This window comes from Tursiops truncatus, chromosome 5, assembly GCF_011762595.2.
Source record: "Tursiops truncatus isolate mTurTru1 chromosome 5, mTurTru1.mat.Y, whole genome shotgun sequence".
Lineage (NCBI taxonomy): Eukaryota > Metazoa > Chordata > Mammalia > Artiodactyla > Delphinidae > Tursiops > Tursiops truncatus.
Genome location: NC_047038.1, coordinates 35,953,033 through 35,977,772, shown reverse-complemented (window position 1 = coordinate 35,977,772; position 24,740 = coordinate 35,953,033). Strand labels below are relative to the sequence as shown.

General features: G+C 50.3%; 1 protein-coding gene across 3 annotated transcripts in view; it reads right to left on the bottom strand.

The window, feature by feature from the left end:
- Window positions 1–24,740, bottom strand: part of JAKMIP1 (janus kinase and microtubule interacting protein 1) — a 101,170-nt gene that overhangs the window by 16,146 nt on the left and 60,284 nt on the right. For 2 of the 3 annotated variants that reach the window (XM_033856828.2, XM_033856829.2), the window contains exons 3-8: window positions 19,269–19,763; window positions 10,608–10,817; window positions 9,689–9,808; window positions 6,477–6,623; window positions 5,407–5,547; window positions 3,657–3,716 (exon numbers count right to left, since the gene is read on the bottom strand). In XM_033856828.2, the coding sequence (XP_033712719.1) occupies window positions 3,657–3,716; window positions 5,407–5,547; window positions 6,477–6,623; window positions 9,689–9,808; window positions 10,608–10,817; window positions 19,269–19,763 (1,173 nt within the window). The remainder of the gene's footprint in view (window positions 1–3,656; window positions 3,717–5,406; window positions 5,548–6,476; window positions 6,624–9,688; window positions 9,809–10,607; window positions 10,818–19,268; window positions 19,764–24,740) is intronic. The other variant, XM_033856830.2, reaches the window with a different exon arrangement.

Below are 24,740 nucleotides of genomic sequence, written 5' to 3'. Positions count from 1 at the left end.
CCCCCTTTCAAGGTGCGTGAGCAAACTGTACTAATTTTAGCCATTCTTCACGCACCCAGCTCTCTCCTAAGACACAGCTCTCTGCTGCCAGGCCGCACGAGCTGACCCCCTACCACCTGCCACTCCATGGCGGGGCTCTGATTCCAGTTAGGCCCTGATCAGACCTTCTGCAGAGCAAGTCCCCCTCCCTGGCTAGGGCCCGAGGAACCGCTCAGGGTCATTCTCCTGCAACCTCCACCCGGGGCTGAACTAGCAGGGTCCCCGGGCAGGGACAGCCAACACCAGTCTTGTCCCCAGAAGACCCATGAGACAGGTCAGCAGCCCTCGGGGACAGGATGGTCCCCTGGAAGATGAGGGCTGGCATCACTGCTCTCCCCTCAGCACTTCTGCAGCAACTGGGCTGTGGGTGTGGAATTAGAGGAGCCCCTTCGGGGGAACTGCAGAGTCCAGGGAGGCTTGCAACAGCCAGAGAGCAGGGATGGCTGTCAGACTTCCAGAAAATTCTGGACACTTCAATGCGCTCACCATGACACTGTGTCATGCAAGGACCCGGACAAAGCGGTAAAGTGCGTGGATGCATAAGGGACAGAGTGCGATGGAGGCATTTAAGGAGAGAAAAGAAAGTACTGAATCCCTGCGGCCTGTGGAGAGGAGGAAGGGAAGTTGCCCAGCTTGAGAGGCAGCCCTACAGAATTAAAAACCTAACCGGGTCCCCGATGGACCCAGATAACATCCCATCCAGCCCCGACAAGCTGGGATTGAGCAGTAGCATAAGGGAAACAGCTGTACACTGAACCTTGAGAAAAAGAAAGATGCTGGTGGGTCATAGTAAGTGGGAAAGACCCTGAATCAGGTCAGGAAATTTCCCACAGAAGTTCCCAAACTCCACCTTCCAGTGGCATAAAACTATTGCAATGACAGTGACCAAACATCCCCATCCTGAGAAGACCCAGTGTCAGGCAAATGTATCATTCCAGTAAAAGCAATTTGTTTATTGAGTCAACAGCTATTTAGGGCCACCCACTCTGTGCCAGGCAGTGACCAGGACGTGGTGAGCAGGACACAGGTGCTGCCCTCCTTGCCGGCTGTACATGCAAGCCTAGCAAATCCCAAGCCCATTCTAGGCCTCTGTAAAGTTTCTTCCCATAGACACATTCAGAAACAGGAAAAGGGGAAACATAATCTTCTCTTATTCCAGGCATTCTGATAAGGTTTGAAAAATATAGTTACGGCTCCAAAGTGGGTTTCCTGAAAACCTTTCTGGGATATATGAGGCCGCAGCACATCCAGTTCGTGCAACAAACTGAACACCTTTAGATTGTTGCTTTTTAAACATACGTCCTGTGGTGAAAATGGCATTGGTGTACATTACTGGCAACTGTGCAAAATGACGCAACCCTTCTATAAAGCAGGGGTGGGGGGCTGGGGGCGAATGTTCTTGACTGAAGCCTTCACACCCTCTGACCCACATTTTGACTTCTGGAAATCTACCCACGGGAACGATCCAGACTATGGACACAGTTTTCTGGACAAAAAGAGTTCGCTGTGGCGACATTTACAGAAGAAGGAAGTCCAGGAAGACAGAAAGGGTGGTCACCCAATGAGATGTTCAGCACTCAGGGAATCCAGCAGAACTGGCCCGTGAAGAGTGGTCTGCTAAGCATAGACACATTTACTGCAGCATTATTCACAACCGTGAGGAGCTGGAAGCAAACATGCTCGGCAGACACAGGACAGTAAACAAGTCTATAGCCCATCCACTCCATGGATTATGTAGCCATGAACATTCACATTTATGATGACAGCAGCATAACATGGATAAATGCTTTTTAGTATAGTAGTAAGTAAACACCCAGGGTGCAAAAGTGTATTCTACAATTACAGTTACATTATTTATTTATTTATTTTGCGGTATATGGGCCTCTCACTGTTGTGGCCTCTCCCGTTGCGGAGCAAGGCTCCGGACACGCAGGCTCAGCGGCCATGGCTCACGGGCCCAGCCGCTCCGTGGCACGTGGGATCCTCCCGGACCAGGGCACGAACCCGTGTCCCCTGCATCGGCAGGCAGACTCTCAACCACTGCACCACCAGGGAAGCCCTACAGTTACATTATTTAAAAAAAATGGAAGCAGAATGAGGATGGGGGGAACGGAGATTGCGTTAAAATGCCAACATTGATTGCACTGGGGAGGTACCGCTGTGATGGACCCCTTGTCTCCCAGATAGTCTACAATGTGGTTATACTACTTCCATAATAAAATATATATATTTAAATTCGGTCCACAGATATATTTTATTTGGCCCACAGAGTATACTATAAACAATTTGCACCAATATTTACAACCCTTAGATTTTACATAAAGGTGTTACGGGTTGAACTGAGTCCCCCAAAAAAGATATGTTAAAGTCCTAACCCCCCAGTACTTCAGAATGTGACTTCACTTGGAAATAAGGTCATTGCAATAATATGAGGGCGCACTGTAGTGGCGTGGACCCCTATGTGACTGGTGCCCCTATAAGAAGATAGCCACGTGATACAGAGACATACAGGGAACATGGCACGTGACAACAAAAGTAGAGATTGTGGTTATGCAGCTTTAAGACAAGGAAAGCCAAAGATTGCCAGTAAATCACCAGAAGCTCAGACGAGGCAAGGAAGGATTCCCCTACAGGTTTCAGAGGGAGCACGGCACTACTAACACCTTGATTTTAGACTTTTAGACTCCAGAACCTTGAGATAACACATTTCTGTTGTTCTAAGCTACCCAGTTTGTGGTACTTTGTTACAAAAGCCCTAGGAAACTAATGCATAAGGAGCCCCACTTCTCTTGAATGACTGGAATATCTGATACCACCTGGCTCACTTTCTTATAGCAACTGATAGTCTGGGGCCAGTTTTCCACAGTCCCCACCACTCCCTATTGTCACCCTGACACCAAAGCCATATATTAGTGATCATTCAGTAAGACATCTGCACTGCTGTTTTCTTTATAGGAGAGAAATATTTCTCTACAACCATATCTCTACCCAAAGATAAACCATGAGGGGCATCTGGTTCAATAAAAAGGAGAACAGGCCCACATCTTCATGGAAGTGAAAAATGTTTACGGGTATTAATGCAAACTAAGTCCTTTTTAAATACCAATTTGTTCTTTTAATTTCCAGCTTGGTCTCTGTGGGCATCCGAGTTTTCCAAACCCAGCTCTGCTCTCTTCACTGGACGTTTGGACACCATCTCTATAAAATGGGCAAAACCACATTTTCCAAAAAGAACGCATCCTGTATCATTCCAAAAAAGCCCGAAGCTCCTGATTTTTCAAAACAGGATATAGATGTTATAAACCAAGACTAAGTGTCTTTTAAATCCTTCAAAAGGTCTAAGTATTTAAGTTTTTAATTTGGGGTGTGCATCCCCTGAGACCTAAATACAGAATTCATCTGTAAATTTTCCATGAATAAATTACAGTAAGCAGCCCCACGTTGCTTTCAGAGGTAGTTATAACAGGTTTTTCACCATCGAATATGCAGAGATGTGAGTGTGTCTGCCTTTAGGGCTCCTCTATGGATTGCTCGCTTCTCCCCCTATGCCTGGACCATCCGCCCTGCAGACGCTGGCATGGAGCCAAAGCAGGGCAGCTGCGCCCTCGCACGCTCACCTTGGGTGGCTTCAGGCCCTTCCCACGATGTCTTCTGGAGCGCAAGAGCCGTTCTCTCTCCTAGAAGGAAACACAACTGTTGGGATTTTCAGCCAGCCTCACATCACATCCACCAACCCAGCTGACTTCAGAGGGCATAACTTACAATGCTGCTGTGCCTACCTGTCTGCACCAGGCCTGGGTCAGTCCAGGTTCTGAGCACCCAAGGCATGGCTGCTTCTCAGAACTGACAGCTACAGAGCCATGCCGTTAACTGGACATGGACCATCCCAGAAAAAATGCCAAGATTTGCCAATCTTGTAAAACTCCAGCCTGTCTGTCTCTGGGGCTGTAAGCTATAAAACTTTAGGCAGTGTTGACTAGACATCAGCTGTCAGTGATCCCAGCAGAAAATAAAAAAGCTTGCAGCTTTGATCTCAGACAGAGCTGGGGCCAAGTCCCCATGGGGCCTCCTCCTGGTCAGGTGACACACCTCATTTCTCTGACTCTCAGGTTCTTCCTTTGCTATATGGACTGGAACACGCCCTTCAGAGACTGTGGGTACCTGTGGTTCTTGTCAGTAGAAATGGCATCCATCGAGTAGTAGCAGCATTCTGCCCCAGATAAAACCAGTAAATTCTCTCCTTCCTAATCAAATGTTCCTATTCTCTTTGGCTGCCAGGAAACCCAGAGACAAATCTGGTGCTTGGCCACAGCCCATATGGTCCACCCATGTGTCCCTGCTGATCTTAACTGATGCTGCTATCTTCATTTTCTCTAGTCTTATCTGTTAATCTTCCTCTTTCAACTCTATCATTGTTTTGTTGAGTGTGTTTTTTTCATCTTATGTGGCATAAAGACTTTCGTGTAATGAAGCAAAGATGAATGGAAGGATAAATGATTAGATGATGGTTGGAATGAAGGTGGGATGGAGGGAAGAAGGGATGGGTGGAGGAAGGGGACGATGGGAAGATGGATGGAGGGATGGGAGGGAGGATGGATGGGTGAGTGGAAGGAGAGAAGGAAGGAGTAGAGATAGAGAGATAGGAAAGCAAAATGAATTGGACAATTACAGTCAAAGCCTTTTCTATAATTTTGATCACTGGCTTTTCTACTTTTTGAAGATCCACTAACGGAAGCATCACATACCCCCTTGGGCAAGCAGAACACACTTTGCTTCTAAGATGCAACTAAAGCTCACTATAGATGCTCCCTTCCTGGTTCCTAAGCTCCTTCCACAAAGAGGTGCAGAATTCTCTGGGTGTAACACTCCACCTACTTAAGACATACAACCCCCTTAATGATGCCCCGCACACACACACACACACACACACACACACACACACACACAGTCTTAACAAGTCCTTCAAATTCTGCTCTGATCACAAGGTTCCAGTTTTCAAGTTCACAGTCTGCAACAACTAGGCTAGAAGAAAAGAAAATAGATTTCTTGGGGACAGATCATGCCCACTCTGTAGAGGCCAGAAGGCTCTTTTTAAAAAACTGATGCTGCTTCTCAATGGCAGCAAACTAGGGATAAGATTTGAGAAAAAGAGCAGCCATGAAAACCGCTCCCAGATACCAGTGATGTCATATAAACAAGTGGAGGCTGCTTTCTGGAAGAACAAAGGGGGAAGGTGCCCATCACCAGGAGGAGCTCTGTGAGATCCCACCCTGCCAGCAGCATCGCCCTGCAGCCCTGCTGCCATTCCCGGGGCCTGGGTCTCATGCGCCCCACGGAGGGCTGTCGCTCACGCTCATGCAGACATACCAGCGAGAGATCGTCGATGACATGCTGCTGCTCCAGCACCTGCAGGCGCAGGAACTCGATTTCCTGCTCGTCCCTCGTCAAACTGAGGTCATTCAAGGAAGTGTGCCTCTTCAGGGACGCCTGTGCCGACAGCTTCTCTTTCTGCGGCCAAGGGAAGAGAGGGCACTGCAGGGCCACTCATCCACAACACTTGATAGGAAGCCACCGTGCGCGTCAGGGCATGGAGTGTGGGCTTGGGGATATGGGATGGAAGAATGGAGGGAGGGATGAGAGCCCCCAGGTCGTCAAGCTGGAGGAGTGGACAGCTGCAGACCAGAGTCAGGCCCGAGGTGTGGCTGACTGTGCCCGACGCTGACAGGAAGGGCTGGGTGGGCACTGGGGTGGGGAGAGGTGGGTGTCTGCACCAAGCCTGGAAAGCTTGGTCGCTGGGGAAAGAGAGCACGGAACACATGGTAACGACACACACTCACACCTGGACCTGCCAGGGCGTGGGAGAAGGGTGTTCTGTCTCCCGGAGCCTCAGTCTTCTCAGCTGTAAAATGGGCATGACTGACACTAGTTTAGACAATGAACCTCAGAGTATTCCTTAAACCATCAACTGCAAGACACCACCCTGACCACAAAGACCAGTCATTCTTGTTGGAGCAAATAAAAGGCCCAAATTCAAAGCACTCAGAGCAAAATTGTAATCATTCACGTACTGAGCTTCGTCAGTGCACCGGGTTTTCTGTGAGAATGTTTTACGCCATCACTCATCCTCTCCTTAAACCCACAGCACTGATATTTTCCTTCCCAGTTCACAGATGAGGAAGCTGAAAGAATGAGGGCTGGGCCTAAGGACCCTGGGTGGAGACCCACTGTCTGACTGCCCCGGGCTCTCTGTCAGGCACAGATGCCCACAGTGCTGAGAACTGTGGAGAACAGAGGCAGGAGGGACGGGTGCAGACTGAGACCGCTCGGCAGGCTTCCTGGGGAAGGTGGGTAGGAGGTGGCCCCAGGGAACGTGTACGGTGAGGGCCAGGAGCTGGAGGAGCCCGGGCAGAGACAAGGCCTCCGAGACGATGACTTACCATCTCCACGTTTTCCCGCGTGAGATTCTTGATCTTCTCCTCCATCCTCTGGATGCTCTGCAGCAAGTCCTCGTTCTTCTTGTTCATTCGCTTGTTCTTCTCCACCAGGGGCTTCAGCTGGACCTCGGTCTCACGGGAGCGTTTCAGCTGCGGCCAGACAGAGAGGGCAGCAGCTGTAAGAGCCAACCTCAGAGGCCAGTGGAGATGCCCCCTGGCCTGGAGCTGCCGCTGCTTGGGACCACATCTCCTGGGTGGTGCAAACACCACGAAGAGCCCACAGACACCTGGCTTCCAAATGCAGGCTCCCACCTGAGCCTGAGAGGGCCTCGGGCAGGGCAACAGGAGGGGGTGCAGCCCAACACGGAGGCCCAGAGACCTCCCTCAGGTCGTCCCCGCCGGCAAGGGGGCGGCCTGAGCCTCTTCCACACTTCCTTTACCTCCGGGCATAACCCCCAGAGGTCATGGGTCATATGCATAAAGGTCATTCCAGCTACCTAGCTCCTCCTGGCCACCATTCCTCTCCAGGTAGAGACCTAGCCGAAAGCTCAACACTTTTCAGACAACAGACGATCCCTTGGCCCTGCTCAATGCCAGCCTCAATGCTCAGGGCTCCATCCAGCCCTGGAGCCACGCCCTGAGTCCTCTGAGCACAGTCCCTATGACTGACGAGGTGTCCTTCCAGTCTCTCTCATCCCATCAGCATCTGAGGAGCCCCTCTTGGGCCCGGGCCCTGTGCTGGGAGTTGGGTCAAAGGGATGACACGATGGGGTGACCGTCCAACAGACGAGAGAAGAGGACAAAGACGGTAACAGAGGTAAGAACACAGTGAGACAGGAGCCGGTGGACACGCCAGGCCGGGGAACCACACATCCAGGGGTTCAGAACGGACAAGAAGACGGCGCGTCGCTGAGTGCAGCGGGAGCAAGGAGTTTGCGGGATGGGCAGAGCAGGGGCGGGCATGGTGAGGTCTGATTTAGGGAGCTGAGAGCTCTGCCATTTGTTTCCACCTGCAGCCACACTCCTGCCGCCCCCAGGGCTTTGAGGCAGGAGCACTCTGTGGTCAGGAATGCCTTCTAGAACAATCCATCCCTCTGACTGCTGTGTGGAGGCCAGTCCAGCGAGACAGAGACACGAGAGATGACAGGCGAGGGGGAGGGGGAGCTGGGACTGGGAGGCTGCTCCATTAGAGGCGCCCACTCTTTTCCCTTCTGAGTACAGTGTCCTCCGTGACATACACACTAGCTGCACGACCACCGCCGAGTTTTCAGCCTCAGTTCCCTCTTCTATAAGATGGGAATGATGGTAGTATCTGCCTCAGAGACTTGTTATGAGAACTAAATGCATAGTGAGAGTCTTCGCAGGGTCATTTTAATGGATGAAAAACATAAACAATTTAAAATATTTATCAGTATCACGACAATCACAAGAACCACTGCATCTATCAAGTACTCGCCATGTGTCCAAAACGATGTTCGGACCTTCCAGGCATCCCCTCTCATTTAGCCCTCACCACCGCCCTAGGAGGGGGCCCATCCCCATCCCCATTCCACAGACAAAGAACCTGGCTACAAAGAGGTGGGGTGATGTACCACATAGAAAGTGCCAGGACCAAGAACCAAACACAAGGGACTGACTGCACACCCCTGCTTTTGGTTACCAGGCTGTGAAAGTTAAGATAAAACACTGATGGTAGCCATTAAAGTATAACATGTACCTTGACTCATACATTGTACCTCTAGAAATCTATCCTGCAGAAATAAAGGTTCAAGTCGGTAAAGACAGAAATGTATCTTCTGTGAGGCACTGTTTACAACAGCAAGGAAACGCGCAACGGCCTAAATCTTCACCAGTAGAGGAATGGTTGAATAAACCATTCAATAAACCAACAGAGTATGATGCAGCGGTTACAAAGACAAAGGTGGATCTTCACGCATTGCTGGGGAGCACTGTAATTGACACAGCAAGCGAAAAAAGCAAGTTGCAGAACAATATTACACAGGGAAAATGTCCCGTTTGTAACCACAAAACAATAAAAAAAAGGCTCTTCGTGGGTGTCAAAATATTTGCATAAGCGTTAAAAACACGTGAGAATCACCTCAAACTGTTAACAGAAGTCACCTCATGATTTTAAGATCCCAGTGCTGGCCAGCTTATTGATTCTTACTTTAAACACTTCAGAAGGTTTGCATTGTTTCAAGCAAGATATTTTTTTTTCTAATCCACTTAGTAAACTATTTTGCCTCTCATGAGGGATTTTTTTTTAAGCTCATGAATATTTAAATGAAAAGTGGAGACATAATATTAGATGTACAGTCTGATGAAAACTATATAAAAATATGCCTTTAAAAATACTGGAAGGAAATGAATTTATTCTGATCCTGTTAAAATTGTGAAGAGGTGACACTTTTTAACACTTTTCATCTCCCATGTTTTTCAAATATATTGATACACTTACTTTCATAATAAAATTTAGAATAAAGAGAAATATTACGAGACACTTGTCAAGACATTTGTACGTGTTGACTACCACTACATAAAAATTAGGTTAATTGTTTATCCAGCAAACTTAAACATATTCAAGAAATTGCTATTCTTACTAGAGATTTATTTTTTTTAACCAGAAGTTCACATTCACTACTTTTAAAATTAGAAATATGTGAACTTTTATGCAAAAGAAAGTAAATAGATAAGCAAAAAATAAAAATTATCCATAATCACACCACCTAAAACAACTTCCAAAATCCAGGAGGATGACAATGTATTTTTGTTCTGTAGACTGCTTTTATCATTTAATTCATCGTGAACAAATTTCTACGGCAAATAAACGTGACCTATAACATCATTCTTAATGACTGCACGCAACTCACTGCATAAATGTTCCATAATTATTTTGATCAATACTTAGGTGGGGCTTGGTTTTGTTTTGGTTCGGTTTCGGTTGCTACTATAAACAACACTGCAATGAAAGCCCTCTCCACACCCCTCACTGAACTTCTCTGATTGTCAGCTCAGGATAAATTCCTACAGAATCAAGGGCACTAACAGGTTTCCTCAACAAGCGAGTGTTAGATTTTTAATCAGGAAGAAATGAGAAGGAAAGTAGAGAAAACCAGATGGCCTGTGTGTTAACTTCCTGTTTAGGGCGTGGTTTGTGGCCCCGGGGCTGCTTTCCTGCATCCCAAGGCGCCATCTGCCTCTTGGGGGCTGATTACCAGTTCATTCCTCTCGTCTGCCAAGAGGGTATTTCTGTCTTCCAGCTTCCGTATCACCGAATTCAGTTCAGCAATTTTTAGCTGAAATCGCCGCACATCTCGCTCGTCCATATGCTGATCCTAAAAAAGAAGCAAGATACAAACATACTTTGAAAAAGCTTAACTGAGTCAAAGCGCTCTGTGGACCCTTTGTGGAAAACTCTGAGGGCAAAGGTGAGCTCCTCACTAGGAGGACCATGCGCCATGCTGGGGCTCCCCCAAATCAAGCAACATGTGGAAAGACTTCATCTCAAAGGCGACAAGACCTCAAACCCTCCAGAGGCTCCCTGACATCTGAACGTGGTATCTGGGGACCTTCCCGTCCCAACCCCTGCCCGCCAAGCATCTCTGACAAAGGCACAGTCACAGAGTTCCAGGACGCTCCTCAAGGGCAGGCACTGTGCCCACCTCACTCACCACTGAGACGCCAGCACCTCACGTGGTGTCTGCACACAGCACACTCAACAGACACTTGAGTATTTAGTGAATGAATGAATGAGGGAATGAATGAAGGAATGCAGCTTTGGCCTCCTCTGTGCCTGATAAGTACCAAGCTGTGGCCCCAGGTGCCCTCTCTGCTGGCTGAGCTCTCCTCATGGGCAGAGCTCTGCCTTTAAGTCATGTCCTGATCTGACTGGGTCCCTTTCTGAGCTCTCACTGTATACTCGGCACTCATGTTTTCATTTCTTTTCAACTGAGCTCACGTTTGGGGAGGAAGGGGTAAGGGAGGGAAGGAAGGACGCACAGATGGATGGGAGGGAAGGGGGAGGGGTGGGGGAAAGGCAGGCAGGCAGGCAAGTTCGCCAGAAGAATGACCAGTAGGAGGAAGGACAGGTAGGTGGTCAGCTCTGAGGCCCCAGTGCTTGCATAAGCCCCTCACCTGGACACCCATGAGCTCGGTCATGTCCCCTATGCCAGGTGGGAGCTCTCTCTTTGGACTACCGTGGTACCGCTCAGCCTCTCTGACCTGAACCAACTGCTCATCCAAAGCCTCTTTCTGAAGAAGCAGCTTCTGGGTCTGCCCAGTCTGCACACCGAGTTCCTTCTCCAAGGCCAGAATCACACGATCTTTTCCCTTGATCTCATCCATCTGGAAAGAGAAAGAATAAGCATTCAATTGTAGGGGCTCGTGACCAGGGAAAGCTCTCTTTTGCTGGCCTTAGGCCCAGGGAAAGGTGCAGCAGGTCCATGGACCTGGGGCAGCTGAACTCAGCAACACAGGACAGAGAGACACCATAGTGCACAGCCCAGGCCCTGCTCCGCCGTCACCGCCCCCAGCACAGAGGAGCACAGAGCTGTGGGTTCAACGACCTATATGGTCAACCAGACACTTACCCTCGAAACTGATCAGTGCTCGTGTCTCTCTCACCTTAATGAAATAAAGTCAAATCCTGACCTGCCAGGGCCCTCCAGCCATCACCCCCTGGCCCTCCAGCAGCTCAGCTTCTTCACAGAGTTGGTCGTCCTCTCTCCCACTCCTGTCTGGCCACGTCCCCACCCCTCCAGTAAACGGCTCTTGCTAACGTCTCCAACGCTCTCCTGGCCCGCAAACTCACTGAACAATTTTCCATCCTCTCTCCTTCTCACCCCGTCTGACACTGTCGCCCACTCCAGCTACGTGAACTGCTCCCACCCTCGCGCCCTCTGTGGGACTTCACTGTTTCCATCTTCTTCTCGCCCTGCCCTGGTCACCATCGAAATCTGTAGTTTCCAAGGCTTGGCTCTCTTCCCAGTCTGTATCCTCTCCTCAGCCAGCCGCATCCTCACCCATGCTAACTCCCCGTGTGCAGCTGACACTCCAACCTCCTCCCTCCGCCCTGACGTCTCTCAGGGTCCCGCGGTCAGAGAGCCGACTGGATGCTTCTGGGGCCTCCAAAGCACCTCAGCCTCCCCACATTCGAGCCTCAGCGTGAGCCCCAGCTCCCCCAGCCCAGCCTCGCCCCACATTCCCTAGAGGAAACCAAGCAGAAAGAAGCTTACGGAGGAGGGAGCTTCTGCCCCGGGCCATACACTTCGATTGTTTCTGAACACAAAGCCAACAGCTGGGAAACTGCCCCAGTAAGGGTGCTATACTGGGGTGCCCCTCCCCTAAATCCATGTCCTTCCTACAACCTGAGAATGTGACCTCATTTGGAAATAGGGTCTTTGCGGATATAATTAGTTAAGATGAGGTCACAGTGGAGTCGGGTGGGCCCTAACGACTGGTGTCCTTATAAGAGGAGAGACACACAGGGAGAAGATGGAGGCAGAGACTGGAGTGATGTGGTCACAAGCCAAGGAACGCCTGGAGCCTCCAGAAGCCGGAAGCAGCAGGAAGGATCCTCCCCTATAGCCTTCAGAAAACATGGTCCTCCGACACCTTGATTTCAGACCTCTAGCTTCCAAAACTGTGAGTGAATAAATTTCTGTTGTTTAAGCCACCCAGTTCATGGTACTTTGTAACAGCAGCCCTAGGAAACTAATACAGGTGTTAAAAGAGAAAATTTCCCAAGTACTAGAGTTTCATTAATTGACAAAAACCATAAGAGTTTCGGCTACAGTGATTACTATCATCATGGGACTTAGGAATAAATTCTATCTGAGATAAGGTACATTAAAAAGTTCTGAAAAGAATACTAATGCTTTAGTAAGGATGGTTTCAACGAAATCTGGATAAAGTCTGTATGATGGGGCTTTACTTAACACATACCTGTGAGTGCCCGCCGCGAGCGGGCCTGTATTAGGCAGTGTAACGTGGATACTACCTTGATTACCCAACGTAAAGGTTAAAGCCAACTGATATAAAGCAACGTGGCACAGAGGAAAAAGCACTGTGCATGGCGTACAAAAGTATTAACTGGAGACTAATCCCCACTGGCAAGCTGTGTGACCTCTGGCAAGTCACTCAACCTCTCTAAGCTTCAGGCTCCTCACCTGTAAAATGGGGATGTAGGAACATCCACCTGGAAGGGGAGCTGTGAGGGCTGAAGGGTACAGCAGAGACAGGCAGGCTGCTTAGGAGCAAGGCCACTGGGCCCAGACTGCCTGGGTTCTAGCCCTGATGCCACCACTTATTGGCTCTGTCACCTTGGTTTAGTTACTTGATTTCTTCCTAAGCCTCAGTTTTCCATCTGTGAAATGGGGATAATAATAGGGATGTTTTGAGGATGAAATACACTAACACATAAAAACTGCCTGGCACGCAGTAGGCATAAAATAAACATTAGCTCTAATTATAATTGCTGCATGTACATAGTAGGTCTCAATAAATAGTAGTTCCTGTCTTTCCTAGACTTTTGTTTCCATTAGGTGTGCAAATATTGAGGAAATGAATGAATGAATATTGCAGTTGTTTGAATTGTGGTTCCTAAACAGACATGTCCACATCCTAACTTCAGATATCTGTGAATGGGACCTTTTTTGGGAAAACGGTCTTTGCAGGCGTAATTAAGGATCTTAAGATGAGGAAATCGTCCTGGATTAACTGGCTGGGTCCTAAATCCAATGACAAGTGTCTTCATAGGACAAAGAGAAGACGCAGACCAAAGAAAAAAAACAGAGGGGAGGCCATTGCTGACTTAAAAAAAAAGCACAATGTGAGAGTTGCGAGTTAAGTTTTATTGGGGGCAAAATGAGGACCGCAGCCCAGGAGACAGCGTTTCAGGCAACTCTGAGAAACTGCTCGGAGGAGGCGAGGGGAGGAGCCAGGATATAGAGGAGTTTTTGCGACAAAGGCAAAGTAGTAGGGAACGTCAAAAGATGATTGTTAATTAAAGAAAACCAGATATCTCAAGTAAAGGAATTTAGTGCTTTCCTATGTATGGGAAGATGCAAGAGTCTGGGCTCACTGAAATCATTCCTTTGATATGCACCTCAGCTACCTGGGGCCAGTATCCTGTATTTTCACACCCTGAGTTTCCTCAGGGCTCACCGCTGCAGGGAGTGGCTGCAGTCTGAGGGCTGCTAGATGGCAGGTATTCTTGTCAGCCTTGAGTTTCCTCAGAGCTCACCGGCTCATGTTGAAGGGCTGCAGTCGTTGATGACTGTGACATCCTTTGTTTATTGGTATGGCAGGAAATATTCCATTTATCACCATGTAAGAGGGAGGCAGAGATTGGAGTGGTGCAGCCACAGGCCCAGGAACTCTTGGAGCCATCAGAAGCTGTAAGGGCAAGGAAGGGTCTTCCCCGAGAGCCTTCAGTGGGGCACAGCCCAGCTGACACCTTGAGTTTGGACTTCTGGAGTCCAGAGCAGTGAGAGAGTAAACTTCCGTTGTTTTAAGCCACTGAGTTTGTGGCCATTTGTTAAGGCAGCCCCAGGAAACTAATACAAATGCCCTTCTCACTCATCACACTCTCAGAGGGTAACAAACTAAAGCTGATTGTAACTTGAAACATCGCTACAGCAGAGAATGCTAGTTAGGAGCCCTGCCCTGAGGGCAGACAGAAGCTAGCTCAAATCCCCGCCCCTACCTGCTGTGTGACTCTGGGCAGACTGGGCCACCCCTCTTAGCCTCAGCTTCGGTAATGTGGGGACACTGAGAACACCCCGTCCAACTGGGGGGAGACTTCAACCACGGGAAGAATTTAGCACAGAGCCTGGCATCTTACAAGCACACAATCAATGTTAGCGGCCACTAGTAATCTACTTTAGCTCCTGCATAACAGAAGGCTATCTGATTTAAACAGCAGACCATGAAAAACTTACAAAATACAGTTTACAGAAGGCAGCAAATGGTACCCCCAACCTCCAGACTGAGGCTTTCAAGCAAAGTCCCAGAGCTCTGACAAGCTCTTTGAGTGGCCTTTCTTTAGAAGAAAAAAGGATACTCCCCAACCACCTCCCCATGACAGTTTCCTGGAACTCCAGCCAAGGGTGTGCCCGGTGCAGCTTCTCCTGCAGCAGCTGCAGAATGTGCCTGCTGCTCCCCCTGGTGGCGGTCACCCGCAGCTCCCCGCTCTTCAGAGCCGGAGGTGGGAACACCTCCCCGCTGTAGGGAAGAGCACTTGATGATGCAGAAAACACTGTTGCCACTGCAGGGTTCAATCCAGAAGCAATGTGAACCAGTGAAAGCTCATTAATTGAAACCACTTAAACATGCTTTAATTAATTCAACAAATACTGAATTGAGTGCCATCAGCAGGTGCTGGGAAACACTGATGAGCAAAACAGAGTCCCCGCCCTCAGAGCTTCCATTCCAGAGGGGAGGGTAGCTGAAAACAGAATAAAAAAGTCAACATGGAGTAGATCAGAGCATGATTAATGCTAGGAGAAAAAGATAAATCGAGGGGAATCAGTGGTGCCAGTTGGGGAGGTGTTACAAGTTAACAGGTAGGGCTCCAGTCCGTCCCCCTCAGCATCCCAGCTGCACACTCCTGGCTTTGCACTGGAGCCCAGAAGCGCTGTCTCCACCACTGCATTACACTAGTTCCTCCCACAAGAAAGAACAGCATCTTAAGCAAGACATCTCTGGAAATCCAAATTCTCAGCCTGGAAGAGCACAGATTCCCCATTTATCCTAGAAAATGAGCAGAGGACTTACACCCCATCATGTGGGAAAGGTTCCCAGAAAACAGTCTCCGCTAGTGGAGATGGCATCCAGGAATGGATGGACAATGTGGAATAGATTGTGGAGCCAACATTTTCTAGGTTGTCACATTTCCCCAGCCAGAGTCCTGAGGCTGCAGAGGTCAGGAGACCTGCCAGCTCACACAGCTACTCTCACTATTTGTCGACTCTGGTCTGGCCCCCAGGCTGGGCCCTTAGTGATCTTGCCCCCTGCCCTGAGGACCTGAGGAAGTGTAAACCTCTGACAATGAGCTTCTCAAGCTTCCCCAAACCCCAACACCTGAGTGTGCTGGACATTCCTGGGTTGCCTCCCAGCATCCATTTCCCCTTCTCCCACACTCCCACTCTCACCATGTGGTTCAGGAGAGGGGTGGGGCTGAAATCACTCCAAGTTCCCAGGGCAGGCCCTGATTGGCTCACATCACCTGCATGGCTCTGCCGCCTAACAGTAACTGGTTCAGGGATGGATACATGACCCAATCAGAGCCAACAGGCCCGAAGAGGGTGTTGCTAGGCCCCTCCTGTTTCTCCTTAGGAGCTAAGAAAGAGCTTCTCTCACACCCCAGTGTTCACTGCAGCACTATTTACAATAGCTAGGACATGGAAGCAGCCTAAATGTCCTTTGACAGAGGTATGGATAAAGAAGATGTGGTACATATATACAATGGAATATTACTCAGCCATTAAAAGGAATGAAATAATGCCATTTGCAGTGACATGGATGGATCTAGAGATTGTCATACTAAGTGAAGTAAGTCAGACAGAGAAAGACAAATATATGATATCACTTATATGTGGAATCTAAAAAAAATGGTACAAATGATCTTATTTACAAAACAGAAATAGAGTCACAGATGTAGAAAATAAACTTACGGTTACCAAGGGGGAAAGGGGGGGAGGGATAACTTGGGAGATTGGGATTGACATATACACACTACTATATATAAAATAGATAACTAATAACAACCTACTGTATAGCACAGAGAACTCTACTCAATACTCTGTAATGACCTATATGGGAAAAGAATCTAAAAAAGAGTGGATATATGTATATGTATAACAGCTTCACTTTGCTGTAGAGCAGAAACTAACACAACATTGTAAATCAACTGGGCTGTTTCCTGTGAGGATGTGGGGTCTGGCACAGTGGTGGCATCTCACCAGCACACTGAGAGCTCAGAGCCTGAGAATGATGCATCAGGGGACACAGCAGAGCCTGAGAAACCTGGGTCCGGGGTGACATCATTAGTGCCACTGGGGCTATGCCTGAGGCTAGTCCTGCTACTTCAGTCATGAGAGCCGGCAGACTCATGGTTTAAGCTAGTGTGAGGTGGAATCTCTGTCTCTTGCAACCATAAGATTCTAGCTGACATACAGTTAGGGAAAGAACAACAGTCTGGATGACGTCTATCACTTTTTACTTACGTGCTAGTGTGAGCTCGGGACTACATTGGTACTTAAGAGACACTCTCTCTCTCAGTCTTCAAAAGACCCTCAAAGTAGACATTATTTACTCCATCTTACAGATAAGCTTGAGGCCCTGAGAGGTGAATGTGCCCACACACTAGTCAGAAGCAGATCCATGATTCAGACTCGGGTCAGCCCCTGCAAAGCCCTCACTATGCCCTCTCTCAGCCCCAGAGGCACAGAATCTAAGCATTTCTCAGCAGTCACATCCATCAGGACACTCGTCTCAGTGAAAACCTCAGTTTAGTCAGCTCCCAACGAACCCACCAATTTGTGAATAAATGTTAGTTCCACTTCATTTGCAAAGTTTGGAGCATCAAAGAATGAAAAAGAAGCTGCTACCCCAAGATCCATTCTCGTCTCCTCCTTGGTACCTGTAGTTGGGTGAATGGTGTCCCCCTCAAATTTCATGTCTATTAGGAAAATCAGAATGTGATCCTATTAGAAATAGGGTCTTTACAGATATAACTAAGATGAAATCATAACAGATGGCGGTGGGCCCTAGATCCAGTAACTGGTGTCCTTATAAGAAGACGACAAGACACAGCCACATGGGGAAGAGAAGGCCATGTGGAGGCAGAGGCTGGAGTCATGCAGCTGCAAGCCGAGGAACGCCAAGGATTCCCGGCAACCACCCAAGCCTGGAAGAGGCAAACAAAAGGTTCTTCCCTGGAGCCCTCAGAGGGGCACAGCCCTGCTGACACCTTGTTTTCAGACTTCTAGACTCCAGAGCTGCGAGAGAATAAATTCCTGTTGTTATAAGCCATGGAGTTTGTTATAGCAGCCCTAGGAAATGAACAGAGTGCCATACCAGGATTTATTAGGAGCTGCCATGCATTTCCCAGCTCCCCTTGCAGCTGGGTGAGGCTGAGCAAGTAACTTCCGGCCAAAGAGACGGAAGTGGAGGTATATAGAACCTCCAGAAAGAAAAGTGCTTTTAAATGAAGACCATACCCTCCTTCATCTGCCCTCCTATTGCCAACCTGGGATGCAGATGTGATGGCTGGCACTCCATGGCATGAGGGGCCATGAGGACCATGGCCACATCCCAGAGCCCCTTCTGAGAGAAGAGGTAAGAGGCCCTGTGGCCTACCCTACTCTGTGGAGCACTTTACAGATTTTGTATATGAAAGAGAAATAACTTCCAGATTTTAAGCCCCTGTGTATTGGGGGGAGTCTTCTCAGACCTAATCCTAACTGGTCTAAAGAATGTGTCCAATAGCCCCACGTTGACCATAATTGCCTTTTCTTCTTGACTGTTTCTTAAGAGGCATGTTAAATGTGTAAGTGGAAGCCTGGAAGCCTTTTGCATTTCTAATCCAATCCAGCTGACAAAGAAACAAAACGCAGGCCACTTTCTGAACACGTTGCCAAGAGGCCTGTCTGACGAGGGACATTTATCAAATGCGTGGAGAACTGGAGAAATGGACATTTATTCTTTTCACTCTGTTCTCCTAAGTGGCCCCCACACACTGAGACTACCTGAGCTGGGGATACTTCTGTTTGGCACTGAAATGGAAACAGACACCAAGTCCTTGGTTCGTTTTAAATTAAGCTCAGTCTGTCTCTTGTGCAAATACTTGTTTTTTCCCCATTTTATTTACCTTAAATATACATTTCCTGTAACAGAGGAACATATTTTACATGTCTCCTATTACACAATCTACAAGCTGCGGATAGATGCTTTAGTTAACTTAATTCTCGTAATGCGGTAACAGATACGTGATTATTTCTCCTTTTGTAGGTGAGGCACCAGAGGCTTAGGGACCGTAAGCAACTTGCTTGGGCTCACACAGCTAACGAGTGAGGGAGTCTGGATTCACACCCAGAAGAGACTTTCTCCAAAGCCTTCTCTTCCTATTATGTGATAACACCGCCCCTACACACACAAAGGGAAAAGGGGCTGGGGAATACTTCTGAGAACTTAGTATCGGTATGTGCTTAGATTTTCTATACATTAGACATTTAAAATCAGTGCATCTCTTCTGCCATTCTTGGTACTGGCTTGTTAAGCTGTGAACTGATGCTCTGTCGCTGACTGGTGACCAGTCTAGGATGGACAGCTGGACCAGGCCTCCAAAAAGAACACCTGGTCCTTCTGCCTCCAGTCCTTAAATTTCTTAGGTGTCTTCCAGAGACAGGAGAGACCTGCCAAAGCTTCCATTCCACGCCCAGGATGGCAGGGGCTTTGTTGGGACCCCAGGGTCTAGAACCATACCTGGAGCACAGTGGGTCCCCAAAACTCGGCATTTACTGCTCCGTGAGGGAGGACTGGGGCACTTGCTTGTGGAGAGGACACGGCGCATGCGTCATGGAAGGATGGGCTGCGTGTGTGCAGAAGGAGGGCTTGCATGTGTGCAGGGAGGACAAGTTGCTTGTGCGTAAGAGGGAGCAGGGTGCGTGTGTGCAGGGAGGATGGGCTGCGTGTGTGCAGGAGGGCTTGCATGTGTGCAGGGAGGATGGGCTGCGTGTGCGGAAGGTCAGGTACGCACTCGAGCCGGTGGGGGGGAGAGGGCAGCGCACTTACCAGCCGGCGGATGTCGCGCTCGCACTCGCGCTTGATGCGGTGCACCTCGTCCTGGTGCGCCTGGTAGGCAGCGCGCAGGTCGGCCGCCTTGGCCTTGTCGGCCTGCATGCAGTTGCTGAGTGCCTCCTCCGCCTGCTTGCGTGCCGCCTTGAGCTCCAGGATCTCCTGCTGCAGCCGCAGGCGCTCGCCGTCGAAGGCCCTGCGCGCCTCTTCACGCGCCTCGGCCAGCAGCGCCGTCTTGACCTTGTCGGCTGCACCATCGCGCAGCACGTTCAGCGTGGCCTGCAGCCGCTGCAGCTCACCCTCCTTGATCTTGGCCGTGCGCGCTGCCTCCTGCTCGTGCTGGCGGATAAGCACCTCGCGCAGCGCCTGCAGCTCCTTGGTCTTCTCCTCATGCAGCTTGGCCCTGAGCTCCGAGATGTAGGCCGTGTGTCGCCGCTGCTCCTGCTCGCGCTCCAGCTTGGCCTCCTGCAGCCGCTCGCGCAGTTTGCCCACCTGCAGCCGTGGGGGGAGAGCCAGTCAGGGTCCGGGCTGGGGGAGCCGGCCACGCCTGCCGCCACCTCCCCGTGTCCCTTCGTGTGTGACAGGCCCCTGAGACCCTCCCCCGGTCCCCACTCTCCAGTTCCCCCTCCTGCCACCTCCATCAGTCCCACGCAGAGTCTTCCCTACTATTTTGTTGAGATGTTCCCAGCTGTGGAAAAACATCTGAGGGTGTTGGAGAGGAGAGTAAGGCTTTAACATCCCTTCCAATTTGGAGATTTACGAGTAAGGACAGTTTATCAGTCACAAAATATGCCGCGCAGAAATCATCTGTCTCATCAGAGCAGAACAGATTGTAAACCAGAAACACATTTCCAGTGCCCATGCCCTGAACTCTGGAGTTAGAGGAGGCCGAGCAGGTGGACGTAGAGAGGGGCAGGGGTGGAGGTGCCCTCACTGCTGAGTGGCTCTCCTGCCCGGGCTGGGGGCTTCTGTGACCCTCCCTGCCACATGAAGCTCTCACAGCAGCCAGGAAGGAGGTAACTGCTTTGCCACAAGGCAGCCGAGCATCAGAGATGCGCCGCTGGTGACCTGCCTGGGATGAGGGGCTGCCAAGGGGCAGAGCCAGGCTTCACCCCCAGGAGCCCGGCCCCAGGGCCAGTGCTCTGCGGGTGCCAGGCTGCTAACCCCAACAGAAGGTATTCGTCTATTCAGCAAAAAAAAACATTATTTGTAAAATATGCCAAGGGAGTGTCTTCTTCAAACACTCCAAAAGGCTTTATTCGATCTTTTTATTTCAAATATCACACAATTACACACATTCCACAGGAACCCATTCGTTTTCTAAATTACAGCAATCTCCGAAGAACAGAAACCAATGTGTCTCTCATGGATGAGCTGCTTCCAAGGTGGCAACATTTCCCCCAGACCACAGTCTACAGAACACTAACATGCTGAAATTACTTTTAGGTGAGGAGTTTTACGATGTCACTCGGGTTGATAAATCCTTACTCATAACAGCAGGGAAAGGAGCAAATAAACCTGGCCAGGCAAAGATACAAGATCAATGTCTCCTTACATCAAACACGCATAATCACAGAAATAAAACAAGGACCGGACCTGTCAGAGGGCTCATCTCACCCAAGAGCTAGAATTGGCCTCTTCCTAAGGGATTGAGTGCCAGGAAGCCAGAACTTTAAATATTTAACATGATCTCCCCAGGGAGGAACTAAATGCTTCTGGCATTCTCCTTCTAAGGAGGCAACACTGTTCTAACTTTCTGGGATGCTGACGGTGATTTGAAGTCAAAGGGATGGGATCTTGTCGGAATCCGAATCTGCACTGACGAGTGCATTTCCCTCTGCAAACTACTTAACCTCGAGATGGTTAATGTTACGTGTCAACTGGGCAGGGCTGTGGTACCAGGTCATTCGGCCAAACACCAGTCTAGATGTTGCTGTGAAGGAATTTTTAAGGATGTGATTAACATTTAAATCAGTAGACCTGGAGTAAAGCAGATGACCCTCTATAATGTGGGTGGGCCTCACCAAGTCAGTTGAAGGCCTTCAGAGAAAAGACTGAGGTCCCCCAGTGAGGAAGGAATTCTGCCTCGTTACTGTGAGATCAGTGCTCGCTCGGATTTCCAGCCTATCTGCCCCGCCGATTTCAGATTTGTCAGCCTCCGTGACCATGTGAGCCACCTTCTTGAAAACACCAAATCCCCCTCCATCTCTCTCTCCTACTGGTTCTTCTTCTCTCTGAAGAACCCTGACTATACAGACCTCCCAGAGCTTCCTGACCCTTCCCTGGGAAACAAGGCTATCAACAGCTGCCCCTTAAAGACTGTTGGGAGGAGGAAAGCTGAAAGCGGATGAGCGGATAAAGGGGAGTTTGGTCCCAGGCAGTAAAGGAAGGAGGAATGCGGCCAGCGTGAGCAGAGGCGTGTGCAGGGCAGCCTGGGCGAGGCCGGGCCTGCCCCTGGGAGGGGCAGAGGGGGCCAGCTGAGATGGGCCAGGTGACACCCGTGTGTAGGGCAGGGAGGCTAACAGTGGATGGGCTGCGGGAGAAGGCCCTGCTGGGTCCCACCAGCTCTGCCTAGAAAAGCTGAGGGCCGAGCCCAGGCGCCATGAGCCAGGTGTGGCACAGTGAGGCGGGGTGGCCCCTGGTGGGCACAGAGCACCCGCTCCTTACTCCATTGAGTGGAGCAGGTCTACGAAAGTCATGTGCCACTTGACTCGCCAGCTGCCTCCAAGCTGTGCCCTGCCCCCAAGTCCAGAGGTGCAGCAGGAGAGAGGGGCCCTTACCAGCCTTGCCTCAGCGCCTGGGCTCTAAATGTGGCAAGAGCAAAGTGACCAACAAAGGGCAGGCATCTAGGTGGGAGGGGCTGGCCTGGAGAACTCTGAGGCAGCACCGCCAGCGCCCCCTGGGCACAGTGAAGTCAGCCTCCACTTGGCTCCTTCCCCAGCTCCTCAGCCCATCTGTCAGCGCCGGGTCTCCACTTCCAGGCCTAGACCACTTTTCCCCGTTCCCTGCGACCACCCTGGTCCAAGCCAGTGGCAGCAGCCCTCTGCCAGACCGTGGCAGTCACCTTCTCACCCATCGCCCTGCCTCTGCCCCCGCACACTCGCCCTTTAGTCCTTCCCAGCGGCCAGCACAGGCCTCTGAACACACACGTTAGAAGGTTTCCCTCTACTGCCCTCTGAATCCACGGGGTGAGGGTTAACCGTTCTGAAACCACTAGAGTGCTGAATAACTAAGTAAATGGGTGGTGGGGTCAGGCCCTCCCCGCTGGAGGGAGGACAGATGAGCCAGGGGAGAAGGCCAGAGGATCCAGGTGCTAGTGGATTAGCCTGGGGACATCGGTAAGAACTCATGTTTAACTTAATATACATATAGATGCTACATTTAGAAATATTTTAGATATGTACACATACACGGTTAGTATATACGCATACACTTCCTTGCTCTGTCAGCTAAGCCTAGAAGCAACGACATGCCAGCAGCGGTGAGCACACCCAGTGCCCAGATCCTGGTTTCTCATGCCATTCTCTAATAAGTGGGACCAGGGCTCCTTGGAGAAATGAGTGGCTCTAGGACTGGGGCAGGGAATATACGAGACGAACCTGGAGCACCTTACAGGACTGGAAAGTAAGGGTGTACCCAAGAATAAATTAATAAATAAATGCCACAATGATGGGGTGCAAAGGAACACAGGGGTCAACTGAAAGAGATTCCCGTGGCCAAAGCTAGAACAGTCTGAGCAACAAAATAAAGTTACTTTTGGATTATAAGCCGAAGTGTAAAATAGTGTTCATAGTGATATAAATGACTGAACTGATACACGTAAAAATACGAAAGAAAACCAAAAACACCCTCGAGGGCTCTGTGGCATCCAGCATACAAGCCCACGTCCTCCCCGGCCCACAGGACTGACCCCGGCTGATGGCTCTCCGGTCCTCCTCCCTAACCACCCAGCTCAAGCCACGTCCCTGGCTGCTGCACCTCAGACATGCAGGCACCTTCCCGCCTGCGGCCTTTCCCCAAGCCGGCCCTTCTGCCTGGAATGCTCCCAGCCAGGCCTCTGCAGGACCTGCCCTCCCACCCCCTGCAGCACCCCTTTGCTGACCACCTCCCAAAAGAGCCACCCCCACTGCAGCCCCACGACTCTCCACCAGCTTCTGCTGCTTTACTTTCTTGGCACTTTTCACTATGGAATAAATATTACACGTTAATCTCCTGGCCTTCGTTCCCTACCTCCCCCATTAGACACTAGCTCCAGGAGAGGACCTCCAGGGCAACCCAGCTTCTGGGACACAGCATGGCACACAGTAGGTGCTCAATAACTAGCCACGGACTGAGCAAAGGAAAGAATGAAAGGCTGAGGGGCCTGGCAGTTTTGTAAAGAATGAATGACAGCATCCACTCCCTGGGGCATGAGGGTGACCGCGGTTCTGGGGCACTGGCCTTCCCCCTGCCCCCACGTGGGTGCCGGCTCCTAGGCTAGCTGGTCCCTCTGCCTGGTCCCTGTGCCTCACCTTCCCTCCATTCTCCAGGAGACCTGGAAGGCTTCCCCGACTGGGTCAGGGCCTCCCCTGGGCTCCCAGAGCCCTGCATCATTCCCTCCATCACCACACACATCACACCCAAATTCCAACTCTCCCGGCCTACCCACTGCAGCCGGCAGCCCCTGCAGGGCAAGATGAAGCCTGATTCACTTCTGTAGCTGGACTAGTCCCTGGCCCAGTGTAGATCCAGACCAGGGTGGGCTGCTCATTGCAAGAACGAATGAATCACCAGCTCGGTGAGCGCTGGGCAGCAGCCGGAACCTTCATGGCCTGGCTTGGGCCCATGTGCTGACCACTGCCCTCTCTGCCCCCACCCACTCCAGGCCATGGGCCTCAACAAGTCAGGGTCTCTGCCCCAGTGGCCTTGGCACGCTGATTGGTGCTGCGCATACTCCCAGGTGATGCCAGACACTTGGAACGGTGTGAGCCCTGCTCCCTTTTGGGCCAGCCAGCAAAATCCTTCAGAGCCAGCTCCAGACCACCCCTGCAAAGCTTTCTCGGGCCACTCTGACCGTTGCATGGCTTCCTAAAATCTCTGGTGCAACATGCCAAGTACTGTCATCCGGCTAGCTCCCTGAGTATCTGAGCACCCAGCCTGCCTGAGGGCGGGCCGTTTCTGAGTCACTTCCAAACGCCCAGCCCAGGCCCAGAGCACAGGCACGGGGCGGGGGGCTGGGGGCTCGATGAATGTGTGGATGAACCAACAGGTACGTTCCCCACATGCCCTCGCCCTGCGGTGTTCAATGGGGACTCCTCTACTCAAGTAACAACACTGTAAATACATCAGCAACAGTTATCATGAGATCATATAGAAACAGCAGTTAAACGCAATCACAAAGTTTACACTTATGTTTCTCATACCAGCCAGTAAGCACATTGCTGAATTCTCTGAGAACAGAAACTCTCCCAGTGGCGGCCTGGATAACGC